The 21,022-nt window shown below is 38.3% G+C and overlaps 1 protein-coding gene across 12 annotated transcripts in view; it reads right to left on the bottom strand.

Moving 5' to 3' along the window:
• LOC101171509 (elastin) overlaps positions 1-20,376 on the bottom strand; it is a 54,017-nt gene extending 33,641 nt beyond the window's left edge. For all 12 annotated transcript variants that reach the window (XM_023961370.1, XM_023961369.1, XM_023961366.1 and 9 more), the window contains exons 1-5: positions 20,049-20,376; positions 8,761-8,829; positions 8,153-8,200; positions 7,184-7,282; positions 6,929-6,955 (exon numbers count right to left, since the gene is read on the bottom strand). In XM_023961370.1, coding sequence (XP_023817138.1) covers positions 6,929-6,955; positions 7,184-7,282; positions 8,153-8,200; positions 8,761-8,829; positions 20,049-20,124 — 319 coding nt within the window. In that variant the 5' untranslated portion in view covers positions 20,125-20,376. The remainder of the gene's footprint in view (positions 1-6,928; positions 6,956-7,183; positions 7,283-8,152; positions 8,201-8,760; positions 8,830-20,048) is intronic.
• Positions 20,377-21,022: the final 646 nt, after the last annotated feature.

Raw genomic sequence — 21,022 nt, 5'->3', positions numbered from 1 at the left:
CTGACTGACTCAATGAAATGTTGGTAAGCACACGGCTTTTTAACCTTTGTGCTTAACACGTGTGGAACATGTGCTGTTCAACCAACTCAGAAATATATCTCTAAAAATACTTATCGGCTCTTTAAACTCAACAGACAGCAGCCCTCATATTTCTTTGACAACAAGTCTAGCAAGCATCCATTAAATCTGAAAGGACTTCTTTCCACTTATACAGATCAATAAAACCATGATATTCTGCTAGTGATCTACCTTTGTAGGCTTTTAGGGAAATAACAACAAGAAATGTTTCTATCACCAAATAAACAGCACTAAGGCCGGGATGCCAGATGGACGAAGGGAGCAGTCTGTGCTCCAGATCTGCTGGGAAAGAGAGCATGGGGGGGAGAAGCTGCATGCCAGGCGAGTTCATCAACAGAGAACATGAACAAAAATGTACAAAAAAAAAGAAAGAAATAAAGAATAGCTGGCAGCTAAGCCAAAATATCTTGGAGCAGGCTGGTGAAAAGCTGTAAAAGCAAAGCTAAGGCAGTGGGAGAAAACGTAGCTCTGGAAGAGCTGTAATGCAAGTTAAGCAGAACTGATTGGATGCTAATAAATATGATTCAAGATGCCGCCTTATCTCACTTTACCCTGACACCAATTTCCTGAAATTAATGAATGAGAGTGTTAAAGATGGTAAAACATAAACAGATGACATAGTCGAGAAAGAATTGTAGAAGACTAAGAGGAACTTTCCTTGTGAATAAACAAGCTGTGCTCTGGGGGGGCTCTCATAAAATAGTCTTGAGTGCATCATTACAAAAGCTTTTTGTGGAGCTTTAGGTCAAATTAGTAAGACTAAGGGTGTATTCAGACCAGGAAAAACCTTTATTCCAGATCAAGTCCACTTAATTTGGTCTGGATAAAGTCCCAAACTTTTGGTTTGTATTCAGACTGGCATCAAGCGGCCCATTCTGTTATGGACCAAAGCTTGTAAACAAAATCATGTGACCAAAAATCCCTTCAGTCATTGGCCAGGACCTACAAGGGTGGGTCAAAACAAAACAAGAAAGACGGACATGCTGCGCTACACAATTCTCATCGGGACAGTTATCTTTTCAACTTGTTTATATTTCGGCAGAGGCATGCTGCAAGATGGTTACCGGCAACGAGACGTGCCGTGTGTGCTTTAGCTCAGAGGATGCTAGCAACTTCCGTGATTAGGAGACGTCAGGTATGAAGGTCGGCTGCTAAATGTTTAAGAAAAATATATTGTCTGGAAAACAGTATGAGAAGTAGAAATGTGGATCACGTTAACAGTTTTTTTTGATGATAAACCTGCATTCATCTGATCACATTTCAATGAGTTGCTGTGTTTCATGGTTGTGGTTCTGTTAAGGAAACTAAAAGGTAGCTTTCAGTATAACGTCACAGCAGCGTCAGGCTCATGCTGCGTGATGAGGGACAGAAAAGCAAGTAATAAGTGTTTTTGGCTTTGTTAAAATAAACTTTTTAATACGTGAGGAGTTGGACCCTTTTTTCCTCTTTGACAACATGACAACCATTGCTTTACATTTGTCCACAGCTCAGGTCGCTTGCTACATTCCTACTCTGTTTACGTCGGGTATGGTGGCCATTTCGGTTGAGTAGTTCCGCTCTGGGGACAGGTTGTATTCAGACTGAGGAAATTCGGAGCAAACCAAGCTCAGTTAGATTGGAAACAAACCGAGACCCCCTCCAAAGATGTGTCAGAGAAGGGGTCTTGGTCCTGGACCAGGGTTAGCTTGGCTGTATTCAGACTGAAAATATGTTCCAGATTATCGGGGTAAACGAACTCTGGTTCACTTGAAGCGAAACCAAATGTGTCCAATCTGAATTACACCCTAAGTGGATAAAATCCATCAGTTTGTCTGAAGACATAAGCATGTCTAAGAATTGCTGCACTTATGCTATAAGACAAAGCCTGTGTGGCTCAAGCAACGTCAGAGACCTTCTTTGCCATTTACAGTAGGTTTACACATTCTTCAAGAGGTAAGACTTGAAATAACATACATATGCAGATGAAGACACATTTACATATGCTTAGGGTCGTGTACATTCCTGTACAGATGCTTCCAGTCTCTGGCAGCTCAGAGGACAGGTCTGCGATGCAGTAATGGAAAGCATGTGTGCTCCAGAAGACTAAACCTCCACTAAACTCCTCTTTCTCATCTTTGTTTTAATCTATCTGTTCCTTTCTTTCAGCAGGCCATCTCAGCATGCGAGCATGTGTGCTAATGATTGTGCGAGCAGATGGGAGGAGCGCAGTGTTTGTGCTTTTGACATCTGGCATGGTCACAAACATGATTAGCTCCTCTTGTCCTCACTGCTTCTCACTGTATCCTCCAGCATTGTCCATCATTTTTTCACCTTTTTTCTCTCCTGTTTTCCTCAGACTGTGGAGAACAGAAGGTCAGGTGGTGCTTCTCTGAACAATCTTAACAAGTACGTTTTGAAGATGGACCCAAAACTAGGTGTACCATTTAACCATCCATTTAAAATTGATTGATTAAAGAAGTAAAACGTAGATTCCGAAGGAATGCGCAGAAGTGTCAGTATAATGAACCTTTAAACTTTACACTGCTCTGTTATACCAGAGGTTACATTGTAGATGATCAGAAGACAGTAGGATGTTTTTGGACTGTGGGAGGAAGCCAAGTGCCTGGAGAAAACCCATGCAAATGGTAAATGGCGTATACTTATATAGCGCCTTTCTTCCTACAAGGACAAAGCGCTTTACAGTCACAGACCCATTCACCCAGTCACACACACATTCACACACACAGTCACACACTGGTGGTCGCTCCGCTGCCAAACACAGGCGCCCGCCTACCACCAGAGGCAAGGTGGGGTTCAGTGTCTTGCCCAAGGACACTTCGACTCATGGGCGTGCAAAGCGGGAATCGAACCTGCAACCTTACGATCATGGGACGACCGCCCTACCGCTGCACCACGGCCGCCACTTGGAGAACCTGCAAACTCCACACAGAAAGATCTTAGCTGGTATTTGGAACTGGGCTGTCTTGAAGTGAGGCAAGAGTGCTAACCACTATGTCACTTTACACTCCATATTTTATTTTATCTAATAAAGCATGATTTGTTTTTTGTGCTGTGTGTTACTTTAGTTCAACCAAAAATGAACACACTTGAGGATTATTCAAATTCAGTCCTATGTTGTTCGCTTATCCACAGCAAATGCAATGTAATACAAAAGCTCATGAAATGCTTAGCAATAAATCTAACTTTAATTAAGTTTTAGATCATGTGTAGCCAGGGGGTTTTGGTTCATTGAATGTTAAGAACAGTCACATAACCAGTCTAACACAATACATGTCCTTCTTTCTTTTTGGCTGGTTGGTATCAGGCAGAAAAAAAATCCTGCAGTAACTTTTTTTTTCATCTGCAGTGGTATTCATGAAATGAGTCCTCTCAGAGAGCGCCGGTCTTTCCAGACAATGTCCTGTAGTGGTTTTAAGCTTGAGAGTGAGACTGAAAACTTCAGAAGTTGTGGAAATTAGGGAGGTGTGGTTGTTTTAGTTGCTATTGGTGATGCATCAAGATTCTCCAAGACTGAGCTGAAACAATGATTTAAAAGTGCTATAAGTGACAATAGTTAAAAATTGATCAGGAATAGGTTTTCTACCAGTTGATTTACATGTTTCTATTTAACAGCTTAAAGATGTTGTATTTTTAACTAACACGTTTACCAGCAGCTAATTAACTTATGAAGTTTTATTTTTATTATTTTTTTAACTGCTCATTCGAATCGAATCGAATCAAATCAAATCAAATCAGATCAGATCAGATCAGATCAGATCAGATCAGATCAGATCAAATCAAATGTCATTTATTTGTTGTCCCATGACGGATTGGTGAACTGCCATGACCTTACAGTGGTCTTCAACAACCTTGTGACCCTGAACGGAACTAAGCAAGTGTAGAAAACAGATGGAAAAACGGATTTGTTTTAGACAAATCTGAGGCTTTATCATTTATCATCATTACAGGACCATTTGATCAAGTTAATCAGACAAATGCCATTATTGTTGAATATTTTCCAGTTGCCAAATATCTCATTGTTGCGATAATTTCCATCGCTACTTCGCTATGGGATATGATTATGTTGGGTGGGAAATATGAGAGCATATCAAATCATCTCAACCACAAGCATTATAATTTCATGATGTAATCTGTTACAAAAATTCACTTTTGTTAATTTTTTTATGTCTCCTTAAGAAACTATTAAAAGTATCACACTGAATTGCTTCATGAACCTTTTTATCCTTAAATATTATTCTTAGCTTTAAGAAAGTATTGTAATAAAAACAAAATTCAAGTAGTTTCTTGTAATTTATTGCTGCTTTTGAGGCCCACTGTCTTTAGTCGTGCTGCTTCCTGCCTGATTATTTTCTATCTAGTGGGAAACATTTAAAATTGAACACTCAAAACCCCAAAATGTAAAAAAAAAAAAAAATCATTTAAAATCTGTACTTATCCCAAATTGTGAAAGATAATAGAGAAGACAGTCTATTCCTGCTGGAACAATACTGAGGGATCTGATCTGTCGATATTAGGACCCCCAATTGAAAACAAAGAGTTGCGATCTGTGACATATAAAACAAGTTTTCATTTAGAAACTAGTGTTATACAGAGATAGCTTTTCTGAGATGTAGAAAGTCTTCACACGATGAAAGACAACACATCATTTCTTATTTTTGACTTTTTTCTTTTTTTGGAGGAGGGTTTGGCACAGAAAGAGGAAACAAATTCTTAGCATCTCCTATCAAAACACGTTCCTGCTCATATGGAACTGGTCACTGAAATGGTGCAATAAAAAACACCCCAAAAGCAGATCCAGAAACCATGTGTCATGGAGACATGAAACATGCCTGACAGTGACCAGAGGGCAACCTGCGACAGACAGATTTTGGCAATCGCTCCATGGCCGTTAAGTCCACCTTTGCTTGAGGCAGAACAGGAAACTAGTTGTTGTCCAACAGCTGTTGGTATGAGCAAACTTCCTTTTTTCATCTTTCAGTGCATTGTCAAAACTAAACGATGAGCGACGTCATAATTATTGCAACACGGAGGTCTGCCCTGGCTTTGCTTCACATCACTGCAGTAATCAAACCGCCGGCTGCTGTTCCCCATTAGTGCTAGGCAAGGTGCATGTGTGGAATGCAATGTTACTGCAAGACAAAACAGTGCCTCACAGCTATGGGCATTTGTATGAACTCATCAAAAGAATCGACGTCTGCATTTGTGTGAAAAGCAGAAAAGCTCTGCTTTAAATATGAGAGCAGTGGCTTTCCATGTGCTCTTAATATATTTCATTCTAAAAGCTCTTTGCAACACGAGCCAAAAACTGATGGGATGGATTCAACCTGCTCGTTTGAACTCTGTCATTATTCGAGTCATGCTTTGTATATTACTGAGGATGTCATATTTATAAAGTACACAAAGTCAGTCCATGTAAATAGGAAATACTTCTAATTTTCTTCTGACAAAATGGAAAAAATGCCACAGATAGAAACTTACTCTCAAGGTTTACAGAGGCAGAAGCCATTACAACCTCTTTGGAACTACAAGCCTCTTCTTTCATTTAAAAAATGAATAAAGCCTCTGCTGAATCTGAGACATTCAAGCAGAATTTTTTTTATATAACAGAGATTATGGCTGTGGACAGCAAGCTCTGAGATACTGAAAGTATGCACTAAAAAGAAAAAAAGTCATTCAAGCAACAGTGTACATGTCATTTGTTTAAGTTTTTCCTCGTTTACTTAGTTCCTCTCACAAGCACCTATTGCAGGAAAGAAGGAAGTGAATGGATTTTCTCAAGGAAGGTTCAGGTTTTTTCTGCCAAAGCAAACTTCCACAGCGAGCTGGACATTTTGTTGAAAAGAATCCTGTGGTAGGTTTTTGAGGGTGTGGCCGTCAAAGGGAACCCGTTTGGAACCAGCTCCATGTGTTATCAGGACCAAATGGATTGCTTGGCTCCTTATCATTATAAACACAGAGAGGTAGGTTAAGATGGTATCAGCTGTACTTAAGGAAATTTAACTATAGCTGCATGTTGCTAGAGCATCAATGGGGCGCACTAGAACACAGCAAAAGAAAATATTTACCATACAGTATCAGAGAGAATGACCAAGGTGGGTTTCATTGGGAAGGTTTCCATATATTGTAAGAGTGCAACATTGCAATAACATTAATCAGTGCTTCGGCACCATTGTTGGAATACTGTTTGACAATCATCACTCATTAATAAGCCTGAAACATAGCAGAGGCGAAGGAGTGGTGGCATCTCAGATGGGCCCCTTTCAGTCGGGGCCCACACACAGGCAAGGCCGGTGTAAAACAGCTCCCAGAAAAACACGTATGTCATAGGAAAAAAACTTGGTGACAATCTCTCAAAAGGTCAGTGCTCTGCATCTCACTGCCTCCCTGATTGTATGGGAACACGAGGAGTCTATATGTTAGTCCTCTTAACCCACCCATTAACAAAACATCATGTTTCCTTCCTTGAGATTTTTTCAAGAATATGTACAGCTGAGGAGATTTTTCCGTTGTAGATATCCTACGAGCCTTTTTCTGATCAAAACTAATAAGTTATGTATGCAAAAGTTACAAAAATTTTGTGTGACAATTATTTATACCTGTTTTTTTTATACAAAAATAAGTTTAATTTCTACTTGTTGGAAACTATCCATCCATCCATCCATCCATCCATCCATCCATCCATCCATCCATCCATCCATCCATCCATCCATCCATCCATCCATCCATCCATCCATCCATCCATCCATCCATCCATCCATCCATCCATCCATCCATCCAAACATGCACAGAAAGAACAAATTATTTCCTTCATTACCTTCTATAAAACAAAAGAGAAATGTTTTCAACTTACCAGGCTTAGGGGCCTTTCCACCTTGCCCTGGAACGTTGAATAAAGATAGTGAATGAGGCTCTTAGGGAGTTGTATAAAATATTTCTTTCCATAAAAGTAAAATGTTTAACTTTCATCAAGAAGCCATTGAAGCCAGTCTAACAAATACAGAGATGTCAATTCTAAACATTAATGCAGGTAGCTGTCTTTGAAGAGGGGTAATATGAGTAATATGAGTCAAAAAGTTATTTGGTTTTTTTTTTTTTGGATTCACACCTGTCGGCAGTCCTCCGATACCAAGTCCTCCTGGCCCAACACCTCTTGGAACCAAACCACCACCACCTAAACCTTGACCTCCAGGTCCATAACCTGCAACTGTTGATGTCAAACAGAGACACACTTGATATCAACACAGATCAAGTCCAATGAACCACATGGCTGAACTACATAACAAAACCATTCAAAGCTAAACTCCAACCATTCATGTCTATTAGCAAACAGTAACCACAACTTCTCAAAAAGAATATTTATAAACTTCTCTTGTACTAATGTTTCTTTTCTTCTTGTTTGTTAGAATACATGGCAAATAAAAGCACAAAGGACTAAATAATAAACCCGTCATTGTTCAAAACTCATCCAACAATCTTCCTGCTGCCATGATGTGAACACTCTGAGCTTTAAAACGGAGTACAGGGTCAAACTTGTTCAGAAAATGAGGCCTGCATCCATGCCAGGATCCGGCATGGTGCCCGGCTGCAAAAGTGGTCTGAGCTGTAGGGCTGAGAGGGTCTGCTGTGGAAGTGTGAAGTGACAAATGCCAGCCTGAATACCTGCAGCTGTGCGTTATGCCCACCAGAACAAATGAACTTTTGGAAAAGGAAATATATGAAATCCACTCTGTTGTTATGAGTGACAAACCACTGTTTGAGGAAAACTTTATCTGAAAGAAATGTGAAAAACAATCCACAACATGAAGCTGAATGACAGATTAAAGGAACAAACATGAGCAATCAAAGAAAATAAACTCCTAATAAGTCAAATATTTCCATAATTCACCAAATACTGTGTTAGGTCAAATTAATGTTGCATTTTGTAGAAACTTGATTTTTTTTGTGTTTTATTTCCAGACTGTCAACAAGACTGAACCTTTAGCGCAATGATTCATAACAAACCAGAAGTGATTACTGAAACAAATATAAAATATATTAGAGGAAAACTGATGAATCTCAAGAATCATTCACTTACCCGGAGCTTTAGCTGGTTTATAGCCTGCAGGGCCTCCTCCAACAGACCCTGGTAAAATGACAGGAGCAGAAATCCTTCCTTTTCTGTCAGCTCATATAAAGTCAGGTAATGGACAGTTTTAGCCCAGTGGCTTTCAATTTGCGCAGTCACTTTTTTTATTTTGTGGCCACCATGGCCACCAATTCAAGACCTTCAGTGATTCTTACCTCGGAATTCATGTAAAAAAAGTCTTTTGTCATAGAAATACAATGTGATGTGCTGGAGGCTATTGAAGAAAAGACTTTGCAAGTGTGAAATAATATGTATTTGATGCCCTAATAAATTCAGGTTTATTTCTAAAAAAAATAAATGTCAGAGATTAGTGTCATATTAAAGCTAACAAACTGTATCTCTTTGTTAAAAGGAAATAACTTGCTATCTGTTTATGTTAATGTGAACTGAGTACAAAAATGCAGGTTTGAGGGAGTTTTAGGAAACTAAATGGTTACATAAACTGTAATCTATCTTCATTGGCTTGATTTAAACAAATTTAGTTTTGTTCCCTGTTATGGTAAAGACAAGGACTCTTGTTTGTTCAACTGTGTCTTCAATTGTGTGTCTTCAATTACCTGGGAAAAATCCAGTTCCTGGTCCAGTGCCTCCTGGTCCAAGCCCAGCCCCTGGTGGTAAGTACACACCTTGAAGACATAAGGAGAAGCAAAAGATCATGAACTCTAAACATGAAAGGTCATCGCATTTTGTCATGGAATCTGCACCAAAAGCATTTTTTTTTAATAATAAAACTACATTTTTGGGACATTTTCATTTGGATGTTTCATCAGTTTTCATGCTTCATGGTGGCACAGTGGCTAGCGCTCTGGCCTCACAGCAAGACGGCCCCCGGTTCAAGTCCTGGCTTGGGGACTTGAAACAGAACATCAATGGGGGACCTTTCTGTGTGGAGTTTGCATGTTCTTTCCGTGCATGCGTGGGTTCTCTCCGGGGCCTCCGGCTTCCTCCCTTCGTCCAAAAACAACTCTAAATTGTCCATAGGTGTGAGTGTGAGAGAGAATGGATGTGTGATATGTGGCCCTGTGACAGACTGGAGACCTGACCAGGGTGTCCCCTGCCTTTGCCCACAAATGGCCGGGATAGGCTCCACCAGCCCCGTGACCCCAAAACAGAAGAAGAAGATGAATGAATGAATTGCAATGTTGATGAAGTTCACAAAGACATAAGAGCAAAAAAACAAAACAAAATAACTTTGATAGATAAATTGCTAAATGTTGCCTGACTCCTGGCTGCAAATAAAAAAAAAACAACTCCTGAGAAATTCATTCTGGATCCCCCGTTGACAAAGATTGTCAAGATGGGCCAATAAGTGTGAGAATAACAATAAAACGACCCAAAAAATAAGATTAAAAAAATGACAGCAGTTCACTTCATTCAGTGGGACCAGGAAGGTAAGACCAAAATTTGAGATTTTTTAGTAGGAAAATCTGGTTCAGATCACAAAAACACCATGCAATTGAGAGACCAAACTTTCAGGACCACAGTGATTATGTTTAATGTTTCTTACATGTGTTGGGAGGCCAATTAATTCAAACCACATGTCAAAGGCGTTCAGTTGTTTGTTATAGAACGCTGAGCTCTCAGTTGTGCTCATGGAGTGTGGCCATCAGGGGAAGAGAGCTCAACAAGGAATCACTGTCCTGTGGTAACTGCAGGAACACTCATGACACGTGTTGCTCAAGAAAAGCAGAAACGAGTGTCTCTGGCAAATTGAACAAGGCCTTTTCCCTGATGAGCTGTGACATTACTGTTGGATTTCCCCTACATAAAATGACGGGCGTATTTTCAGGCACAGAGGTGAAGAAAATGATTCTTTTGTGTCAATCATTTAAATTACAAAATTCCTGAAATGTAAGACTCATTCGGGATTGAAAGTAAAAATGGGATAACTGCAAGGAGGTAGGGTCATCCCCCATGCTGTGCTGCTGAAACAATAAGTGCTTATGATGTGAAGTGGTCTTGGTCAAGACCTACCTTTTTAATTTAGCTTTTAGTTGAATTTTAGTAATTTGTTTGATATTTTAATTATTTATGTTCTCTTTTTACTAGTTTTATATGTGTATGTATACACATTTATTTATTTATTTAATTATTTGTATCTGGGAGGTCCTGTGGTAGTTTACTCTGTGAACTTGGGCGGGGGGTCACTGATGTGGACATGTCCCCAATATATCTTTTTATCATGGTGTGTGTATGTGTGTGTGTGTGCGTGGGGGGGGGGGGGTTGTCTTGTCATTTTGTTTTTAAATTTGATTATATTCTATGCAAATCATTTTGATTAACATGTGTTGGAAACGTGCTATATAAATAAAGATTGATTTGATTTGAATTGGTCTTCTTTCATTTCTTGCAACCCTGAAACTCCTGCAAGCTTCTAAAGTGGGTTGGTCAGTTCAATGACTCTGCTTCTCATTATCAAACACCTAAGATGATGCATGTGACATCTGAGAGCATGTGTTCCTGAAAGTCTGACACTTTTTTCCATATGTCAATAGTTGGAGCACATGAATCACGGCAGCAGGCACCACACCACAAGTACAGGACAATTGTTCCTGATATGCTAGCTCGTTTTCCAATCAAAAGAAGGATTTCCTGTCTCGGCGGGCAAGTGTAAAAGGGAGTTTGCTCCCCTTTCCTATTGCTCAGAATCCCTGCATTTTTTAGCTTTTTTTTTTCAGAGTGCAAAGAGTTCATTTGCGATCATCCAAGAACGGTACAAACTGGCCTTTGGCAAAAGCCCTGACCTGCTTTAGTGAAGGTTTTTCATGATCCTCATAATTTAAGTCATCTTCATGCACTTACACTCCTTGAGAATCCAGACAAGTCATGAGACTATACTGAAATATGTGAAAGAATGAATTACCGGGCTGAAGGGATCAGTCTAGGCGGAATTTATTTTACAGGAAACTTTTTACCTAGTTTTTTCTTTTTAGGGGATTTGATTAGGGACAACAGATACAAAATTCTTGTAGTGAAGTTGGAAACATCTGGGGCTGTGCACAGATTGTAATTGATCTAATTTCATCAAAGGCAAGAATGTCACAAACGTTTGTAGACCTGCCTAAGCAACGTTATTTCCTCTAGGTAACAGATTATAAAACCAGTTTGAGATCAATTTGGACTTCCCAAAGCTATTAGAATCAACATGCACATGTTTCCAGATCAAAAACAAAAAATCTGATGCAGTTAATGTTTTAAAAACTTGCAGTGTCTTTCCGCCAGATCTTTCAGATGTAAATAAGTGATGAAGTCCTGCAGATTTACAATTTGGCACAATATGAGTTAAGTATTGCAACATCTACAGAAAGTTAATTTGTTTATTTTGTGTTTGATGTAAGTGGAAATGACACGCATGGTTACAAGACACCGGAGTAAGTATCGCATTTAACTGTTTAGAGTGTGTATGCATTTGCAGAAGCTTTAAAGTCTCAATCCGATCATATTTGGGTCCATTTTCAAAGTGTTCTCAGTGGTCTTTTAATTATGATTATCCCATTTTAATCAAAATAAAAAAACCTGTGTCATTTTCTAGGACATAGTTTCTGCAGAGCAGCAGGAGTTATCAAAATTCCCCTCTGAGTTGTGGGTGGGACCATTGGCGTGGAGCAACCCCACCTTCCCCTCATTGTTTCTGAGAGCTCTCTGTTTACACACTCTACCGCTAGCTTACATCACCTCAGACCCCAAATCTAACATTAACGGTGCAACAAAAAGGGAGAGCAATATTGAAGCTATCCAGCTCAGGTGAGGAAAGCAAATATGTATATGGATTTAGTCGCCTACTAGCGATGCATCAGAATGATGAGCAGGAAGCTTGTGGCCAGTCATCGTATTCAACAAATGCAATCTTTTTCAAATGGCATTTTTCCTGATTCACAACAATTTGAATAAAGAAATACTCAGAAATGGAACTTTAAGCTTAATTTTTCTTATGTATCTCCTTCATCGTCAGAAAAATGCCACAAGATTATGTCAAAATCAACAAGAACACAATTTTCATGAGAGTGGGCCCTTGAGTTGGTTTTTGGGGGCCCAGCAGACAAGGAAAAGAAAGTTAGACAAACACAAAAAATAACCACCAACACAAACAAAAAGGCCACAAAGACATATTTTGTATTTGAAGATGTATTATTTTTGGCTCTATAAACTAAATGACAAAAACTTTTCAAAGTGGGCAGCAATGTTTTAAACTGTTGGGATTAGTGCTTTTAAAGCACTTCAACTGAGACATTGTGTACGGGCTCAGTCAGTTATTGTCATTGCGCTATGGCGGTCTGCATTGGAGAATGCAGCAGCAGAATATTAAAAACAATCAAGAAATAAACTTTTTTTTTAACATTAGACAACTAAACTGATCACAGAACAAAAATTGAAAAATAGAAAGCGACACAAAACTTTTTAGAAGTGGAGAGGAACCACACCCCAAACTTATTTTAACAGATCTAAAACATGCTTTTAAGAAGCTGTTAAGAAAGAAAAATAAAAGTTACAATTTCTTAAACAAAGTGGAGCTGCAGCATACTTTCTAATGACCTTAAGGATATTTATGTAAGCACTGACTGTAAAACTTGAACAAAGGCTCCAATTCTCATGTGTCTTGTGGAAGCAAAGTGGAAGAGAAAGCTAAAAAATGACATATTTTGGATGTGAATGCAGGAACCAGTGAAATTCAACATAGTATAGGTATGCTATAGTTTTAAAATTTTATAAATCACTTTAGAATTTGCCCAATATCTGTCGGATGGTCGGATTTTTTTATATTCTATTGAGTTCTAAAAAATCTTGGAATCTTCAACCAAACTACAAAAGGAAAAGAATATCTCATTATCAAGCAAGAAGTAAAAATAATAGAAAATATTAGATAATTAGGTTTATTCTGTTTTCCCAGTGTAATCAAATTTCCCAAAAGTAACACCGCATTCAAACCTTGGAATTTTCATATTTGTGTTTAGTGGGCTTACAGGAAAATCCTTTTCACACACAGCATGTGTGCATCCAAGCATTTTGGCTTCTCCACTTTCCACTCCTTTGAATTTCATTAAGATGATGTAGTTTAGCAGACATAGACCAACAAAATGAGGATACTAAGTTCAGTTCCGCATTTTCAGCAAAGTAGGCTTTTACATAATAATAACAAAAAACCCACAAAAATTAGATTTTACTGCAAAACACAATCACAAATGAACATTTAAATAAGTTTTTATGGTTATAAACAATTTTTATGCATCAAACTAAAGCCAAGTGACTGCCTTTTTCCTCTTCTTTCTCCTTTGTTAACAAAAGTTTTTACAACTGTTCTCTAAAGCGTCGAGTTTTACTTCATCCACAATGAGCTGGTGAGTAATGACATTTCTCCATGTTGTGGTTAATACAAAAACTCTCTTTTGGAAACATTTAAGAATTAGGATTACATTTGTGGACAAACTTACGTGAAAGCATAATAACACTTACACAAAACCTCGCCCAAAACACATGTGGCTCACAAAAGACAGGCAGATTATTTCATGAGCTCAGATCACACAAGATAATAACAAGCATAGCTAAATCCCATCAGCCATCTCACTGTTCTGTAACACCACTCCTGTTATTTTTTAATAAAATGTACTATCATCCATCTATCTTCTTAACCCGCTGAATTTCTTTTGGCATGACAAGGTTCCCAGAGCCTGTCCTGGCAACGGTTGGGCACACCCTGAACAGGTTGCACAGCCACACAGTCACACACATTAAGACATAGGGACATTTTAGTTACCAATTAACCTATGAAGCATGATTTTGGACTGTGGGAGGAAGCTGGAGTGCTTGGAGGAAATGCACAGGAAGAACATGCAAACTCTGAACAGAAAGGTCCCAGCTGGGATTTAAACCAGGGCCTTCCAGCAGTGAGGCGAAGGTTCTAACCACTGTGCAGCCATTACATTGTACCATTTATTAGGGAAATAACTGTTTGCTTTGTCAATGGAGGATCAAAAATACAACGATAAGACAGAAGGTCTGGTAACAGGTGTAAGGCTACAAACTTACACTCTTTAAGCCACTTTACTAACTTCTACAAGACACCAACTCTCCAATTTTCCAACTCTTCACTGACGTTCATCCAACATTTGTTTTGGTCATCACCATCCGACTTTCTGCAAAGGTCACTTCTGTGTCAAATATGTTTATATGTCCTAAACATTTACACTGTCGCAACCTTCCTTGAATAAAGCAATGTTCACAAAGATAATAATACATTTATTGGGCTTTTATAATGTTCAGCTCACAATTTTTGTTCAATCACATTATCCAGTTTTTGTCTTCCAAATTTTATTATTTGCTACCCTTGATCTAAAAATTCGGAATTTTAAATAATGTTGTCCCATTCTAGACTTTCAGATTTACATAAAAACATGTTGAGTTAATTTCAGAACTCGTCAATATTTCATGGCCAATTTTCTTTTTTTTACTCAGATTTTACTCCTACAAAAGTTGAGAGTTATATTGTGAAATTTCAAAATAAATCTTAAAATTTAGCTTTTGATATGTTTATTTTAATTTTTATCTGCTAGCCAAAATGATAATTTCCACCTAATTTATCCCATTTCCTGATTCTGATAGTTGTAGTGTGGTGTCTCTTTCCTATTGTAGAACTATTTGAAATGAGAGAAATGTAGAACTTATGTCACTCTGATGTCTTTACTGGGAACTGACAGAAATCCTTAATAACTCGCCACAAAAAAAGTGTGAGAAGTACCAATGACTCAAAGATGGTGGAGCACCAAGGTATGCAGGGTTGTAGAAACCCATCGACAATGTGAGGTAACTACTAAGGTATAGAGAAACAACCAGGTTATATAAGGAACCGGGACATGGATTTACGCAATCATGTCATCTTTTGGAACCAACTCAGGCACCAATAAAATGTTCTTCCCTAAAGAATATGCTGTTTGTCTGTTAGCCTTGTTAAAATTAAGTCCGTCCGTCGACACTGAAAACTTAAAGATTACAAATCATTAAATTGTGCTGACTCTCTTGTGTCAGCCTGTGAAGTGTTCAGGGAAAGATTTTGAGCCTAGACTGATGAAACAGGGTCCATTTGCAACTTCGTTTTACGAGCCTTTTGTTAGCAAAAGACAACAAAGAAAGTAAAGTTGGATCTCATTTTGTCATTTTGCATGTAAACTTTGAAGCTCTGGGACGGCAGTATTGGCAGCAAAATAGAAAACACTTTGACAGAATCCAGCTCATGATAACTGGTCTGGTCAGACTGCTGCCTCACAGCCTGGTGATGGTTGCCTGCATCAGGCTGGAATGAATCATCTCAGTTTATGTGTTTCTTACGGAGTACTTGGCACAGGTTGACTGCAGACCAAACATGACTCAGTGACTAGAATAAGCTAAGACTTATATTCATGCACACTGGGAGAGGGAGAGCTAAACAGAAACTGTGAGAAATGGCTGCACAAATTGCCTATAGAGTAACTGCATGAGCTGAATCTACTGTACATTATGCGTGCACGAAGGACACTCCTGGTCAAAAAGGGGTTTGAGTCTCTCAGTAACTGTTCGTCATAGATTAGGAGTGGACAAACTTCTGAAAGTTAAGGAAGTAAAGTTTGGTGTTAAATATAGTGTATGTCAAAATAAATGTCAAAAACAATGGGTGTCCTATTTCAAATATGGTAACACTTTATAAAAGCTATCTGTTATAGTTAGTTAACAAGTCAATAGAAAAAAATTCTAGTTAATTAACTATAAATGACTAGTTAAACAACAGTTTTGTTAAAAGATTCATACATTTTCCTGATGGCCAATACATGACTGAGTGACCAAGTATAGAGGGTCCATAGCAATAATGCCAATGACTTGATTTTGATCTACTTTGTTTTTCTGTTCTGCAGAAAAAGGTGCCCAAACATTATAAGCTTTTATACCATGGTCTGAGTGGATACTCGATTCTGATTGGCTGTTGAGTGTGGATTAAAAAGTGATAATCCACAGTGATAATGCATGCCTAAAAAAGAAGTTCTGGTCACATATCTTAAATTTTCTAAATGACAGCACTGGCTTCTTTAAAGCAAACCTTTCCTTAATCCTCTGGACAAAAATAAGCGGTAAGAGGTAAACTTTCTCTCTGAACTGATGCTTTATTTTACCTATTGTGACGATTAGCATTTATATCGCTTTCCTTTGCCGCTGCTGTCGTGGTCGGTGCCGGCTCAGCTGGCTAAGCACGTAACAAATAGTCTGTTTTTTCACAAAAAGTGATCTAAACAGGAAAAATAACATGAGTAAAGTACTAAAAACTGAACGAATATTTATTTCTTTTGTAAGTGACCACGGTATAAGCGGGATAATGGCCTTCGAAGTGTGCTTTATCAGACATTAACAGATAATGGATGCAAAACGGCTTCCACAGGGTGCGTTAATTTCTGTTAATGCACACTTCGTCTGCCATTATCCCTTACGTATACCACTGAGGTGTGTTTATATACATCAGATACAATGTGCAACACTTCACATGTGGTGTTTCTTTGGTAAAATACAGAACACAGAAAAATCTTTTGGTGGAACAAGGTGGAGGTACAAAAAGTTGGTATTTGAAATATCACATTAATATTTTGTACATTTTATTTGTTCCACCCATTTTCTGTTTAACAAAGCTTAACTGATTTTAGTAGATGTAGGCAAGTTAGTAAACAAACTATATATAAAGTTTGAGTTAATATATTATAGTCGTTATTTATTGGGATGTTATTTTTAAAATGGTAAATGGCGTATACTTGTATAGTGCTTTTCTACCTTCCTCAAAGGCCCAAAATGTTTTACAGTTTTAGTCCCATTCACCCATTCACACACCAACATTCCACCAGAGACAAGTTAGGGTTCAGTGTCTTGCCCAAGGACACTTTGACATATGAGCAGGCAAGACGGGAATCAACCTGCAATCTTCTGATCAGAAGGTGGACCGCCCTAACACTGCACCCCTTTTAGTTAGAAATATTTCTTTTTTACTAACAGTTAAAAAATTAGGAATAGTTAGAACTTTTAAAATAAGGTCCCAGTAACCAAATATAAATATTAGCTAATACTCAACAGGTAATTCATAAATATTTTACGGCTTGTTCATAATCTATTAATAATTGAGTAGGAATAGTTATAAATCAATAACATATGGTGAATAAATCGCAAACTAACAAGTTACCGTCAACATCTACAAGGCATCAGTTACCACTGATAACTAATTGACCAATAGTTCATACTGTCATTTGAACTAGCGATTACAGATAGTTGTTATAAAGTGTTACTGCAAATTGTGTCTTAAATTAAAGGTCATAACTACTTACTATTAAATAAACTTTGCCAAAAAATAACAACAATAATGGTAATATATCAAGTGCAGACACTTGCATTTCAAACCAGTTTTTGGTTTTAGAAATGTTTCTGATTCATGAAATGCAGTATTTTACTGTGTCCAACATACCAGTAATCACTGCTTGCTTTTATATAAAACATGGATTCATGAGAGTGGACTGTTTTACATTACAACCAAATTCAGTCGGTGTTTGAAACCCCAGAAAATGCTGTTCAGGTGAGTACAGAATGAAGTCATTTCACTTCCAAATTACACCAAGCTTCTCTGCGTCAACAAATGAAAACACTTTAGTGGAAACAGCACTGAAGAAGCAAAAAGAAATTCTTTTGTTCAAAGAAAACAACACATCTGGCTTTTGTTCTGTTAGCAGTTTAAATAGTCTTCCTCCTGAACCGCAGAGCGTAGTTATTCATTTCCAGAGGCTGGATGCAATATTAATCCATTAATGTGCAGTTGGCTTGGAGTCGTAGTCTTACCTGAATGGGGATTAAAGCAAAAGAGGTGATTACGGCATTGTACCAGCAGAGCTGTAACACACGCCTTGCCCGCAGGAAGCCTGTTTTACAAGCAGCTGGGGTGCTGCTGCTCTTCATAATTAGTGCTTGTGACAGTTTGCAATCCAATCTGCACTGACTTCGTTTAACTTTAGATAATGCTAAGCAAATTTCTGTGGCTTATGTTTTATATTTCTTATGACTGACCCAACAGACTTCCAGGTGCTCAAAGGAAAGCCATCACAACCCATTAGTTCTTTGCAGACTGAGTAACCTGAATAACATAGTGGCAGACAAATCCCACAAATGTACTGAAACATGTCTGTCAATGTAAGAATATTGGCAAAATTCATGTAAATTTTATTGAATAAAGCAATAAAAATACTAAATATTGCACAAAATGAACGAACTTCAATTAAAATGCGATTAAAAATGTGTTTATTTTACAAACAATTTTACTCCTCCACCTCTGAAAAATATTGAGATCATTTTGATTCTCTCCACAGCCAACAAACAGGCTGTTGTACCTGCACATAATCATTAGATTATGTCAGATTAGCATAGGATGCGACACTTGTACAAACAAACTGCAATCCAGATGTTTCCTTTAGGAGCATTACCCGTTTGTACTTGTCAATGGAAAGCTTTCAAACAGACCCAGAGCTCTATTACAATTCACAGAGATGTAAGGGCTGTTTTCTGTGCGAAGGCTTTAAACGGCTGGATTGGGTGTTAATGAGGTTCACGTTACTCACAGATAATTTATCCATGGACGATGACAAAAGGAGATTTTTTAGATTTCAGTGCATACACACAGATGGAACTGGTTTGAGCTTCTCAGAAATGTTTGATATCAATACATTCAGAGCTTAGGATCAAAGCTGTGCTGCCAAGCAAGTCTTGGGATGTTGTTGGCTGGAGTTATGCTTGCCTTAAACACCTGACAAATGTTGGGATGCAGGTGGCAAATTAGATGTTCATTGTGGAAGAAGAAATAGAGAAAAAGAATCAGTTTCTTCTAACTGACATAAGACTTGACAAACCTTATCTGCTTAAGTTTAAAAGAGAGAAAAGGGCAAAAAAACAGCTGGGATGAGTGAGATTTTATCTGCATGAAACATTTATTGTAGCAATCTAGTAAAATAATCATAGTCCTTTTGTATAAGACTCTAGTAACACATGAGCACCGGGAATATAAACAGCTGTGAATTTTGAGCAAATAAATTCTATAAGAAATGGACTTGACTACGGCATTTCCAGCCCCAGATGAAGAACATGTTTTCCATTTGGGGGTTCAAAAACTTAAAGGATCTCAGCCAAAACACAGGCTGACAACCAATCAAAGCATTGCAAAAAAAAAAAAAAGAAGAGCAAAGGCAAACTGACTAGCTGAATGATAGTGGGAGGAAAAGCATGCTCACAGGCTCTCTGTATATCTCTCTGTCTGAAAAAGATAAGGCGTGACTTCAAACTGAACTGCAGCTCGCCCCTCCATCTGAACTGAGAAGCTGGTCAAACTTTTCAGATTCTTTCTTGTCCACCAAGTTCATTAAACGTGGCTAAGTTCTCTGAGAAATCACCTTTTTCAGTTTCAGTACAGAATTCTAACTTTTTCTTTTTCTTTATTTAGAGTCAGCTCATATTAATGTTCAGCTGCACATCCAGTCGAACTCTGTAATTTATAAAACAGGCATGACTGACATGCAATTTTGAATAAAAATTACCCCTTACTCTCCATCCATTTTCACGTTTTTTCCTCACTCTGGTGCACAACTGTTGATTTTTCTGAATATATCACAAATAGTGCAAAAAGATGCTGTTTTTTGGACACAATTAAAGAAAACAATATGTGCTTAAAAACACATAAACAAGCAAATGAATACACTAGAACGAGTCCAATAGAAAGTCTGCAGAGGAAAAGAGAAACTTGCACCTGTTCCATGTGTGTGGAGGATGGAGGAGAGGTTATGGCAGCATTCACCTGAGGTCCACTTACCTCCTTGAAGAGAGGGCACGGTCAGTGCAGAGAGAAGGAGTCCACAGAAGAGCACAAGAGTGTTTCTGTTAGCCATCTCACTCCAAAATGCACCACCCCTCTCCTGGTCGCCTGCTTTTATCCTCCTCTGGCTAATTACCGCTTCACTAAGAGCAGTGGAGAAAGATAGAAGATACAGCGCTCGGTGTGATCATGAGAGGGCAGCGTCTCTTGTTCGTTCAGTGGATCACTTTGCTGTTCCCCCCTCTGAGTCTGGTGTTGCTGTTTTTATTCTGGTGACTCCTGCCAGCAGCAGAGATGTTGTTGCCAGCAAGAAAGGAGAGAGAGAAACACACACACGCACACAGACACACACACACACATATCCCCTTCTCATCCAGCAGGAATTGAAATGTCTGCCAAGCATTTGCAGCATGGGATCTGCTGCATATTTATCTGCAACATCCGAAAAAGAGAGTGAAGAAGGGCCAATCCAGCACCAGACTACTTACCTGATTTATGGCTGTAATGTTTTAGCTCATTTGTTTTCAACACCAGAAGGCAGATTTGTTTTTGGGAGCAAACCAGAAAACAGTAATTAGAAGGAGAAGAAGACAACGGGTGCTGAAATGTTTCCAGAAAACAACAGGGGATTACAATGTCAGTAACCTTAAGATAAAACTGGAAAAGGAGTATGGAATGAAAGAAGGGGGTGAAATATTGAATGCACTTAGTGACAGACAACAAAGAATCCAACTAAGTATAAAATAACTAAAGTGATGATGTCTAAAAAATTGCATACATTAATTTGTCTATGCCATGATATAATAAGTACACGGATAAGCACATTTGTATAAATAATCTAATTTATAATTCCGGTTTTAAACTGGGTAAATATTTCCAGGAATGATTAAACATGTAATATCTTCCTGAGATGCTTAACCTTTCAAAGAACCCAAAACATCCTTTAGCCTCAGTGTTTTGGCAACTATTTT

Source organism: Oryzias latipes, chromosome 13 (genome assembly GCF_002234675.1).
Source record: "Oryzias latipes chromosome 13, ASM223467v1".
NCBI lineage: Eukaryota > Metazoa > Chordata > Actinopteri > Beloniformes > Adrianichthyidae > Oryzias > Oryzias latipes.
This window is presented reverse-complemented; position numbering and strand designations above follow the sequence as displayed.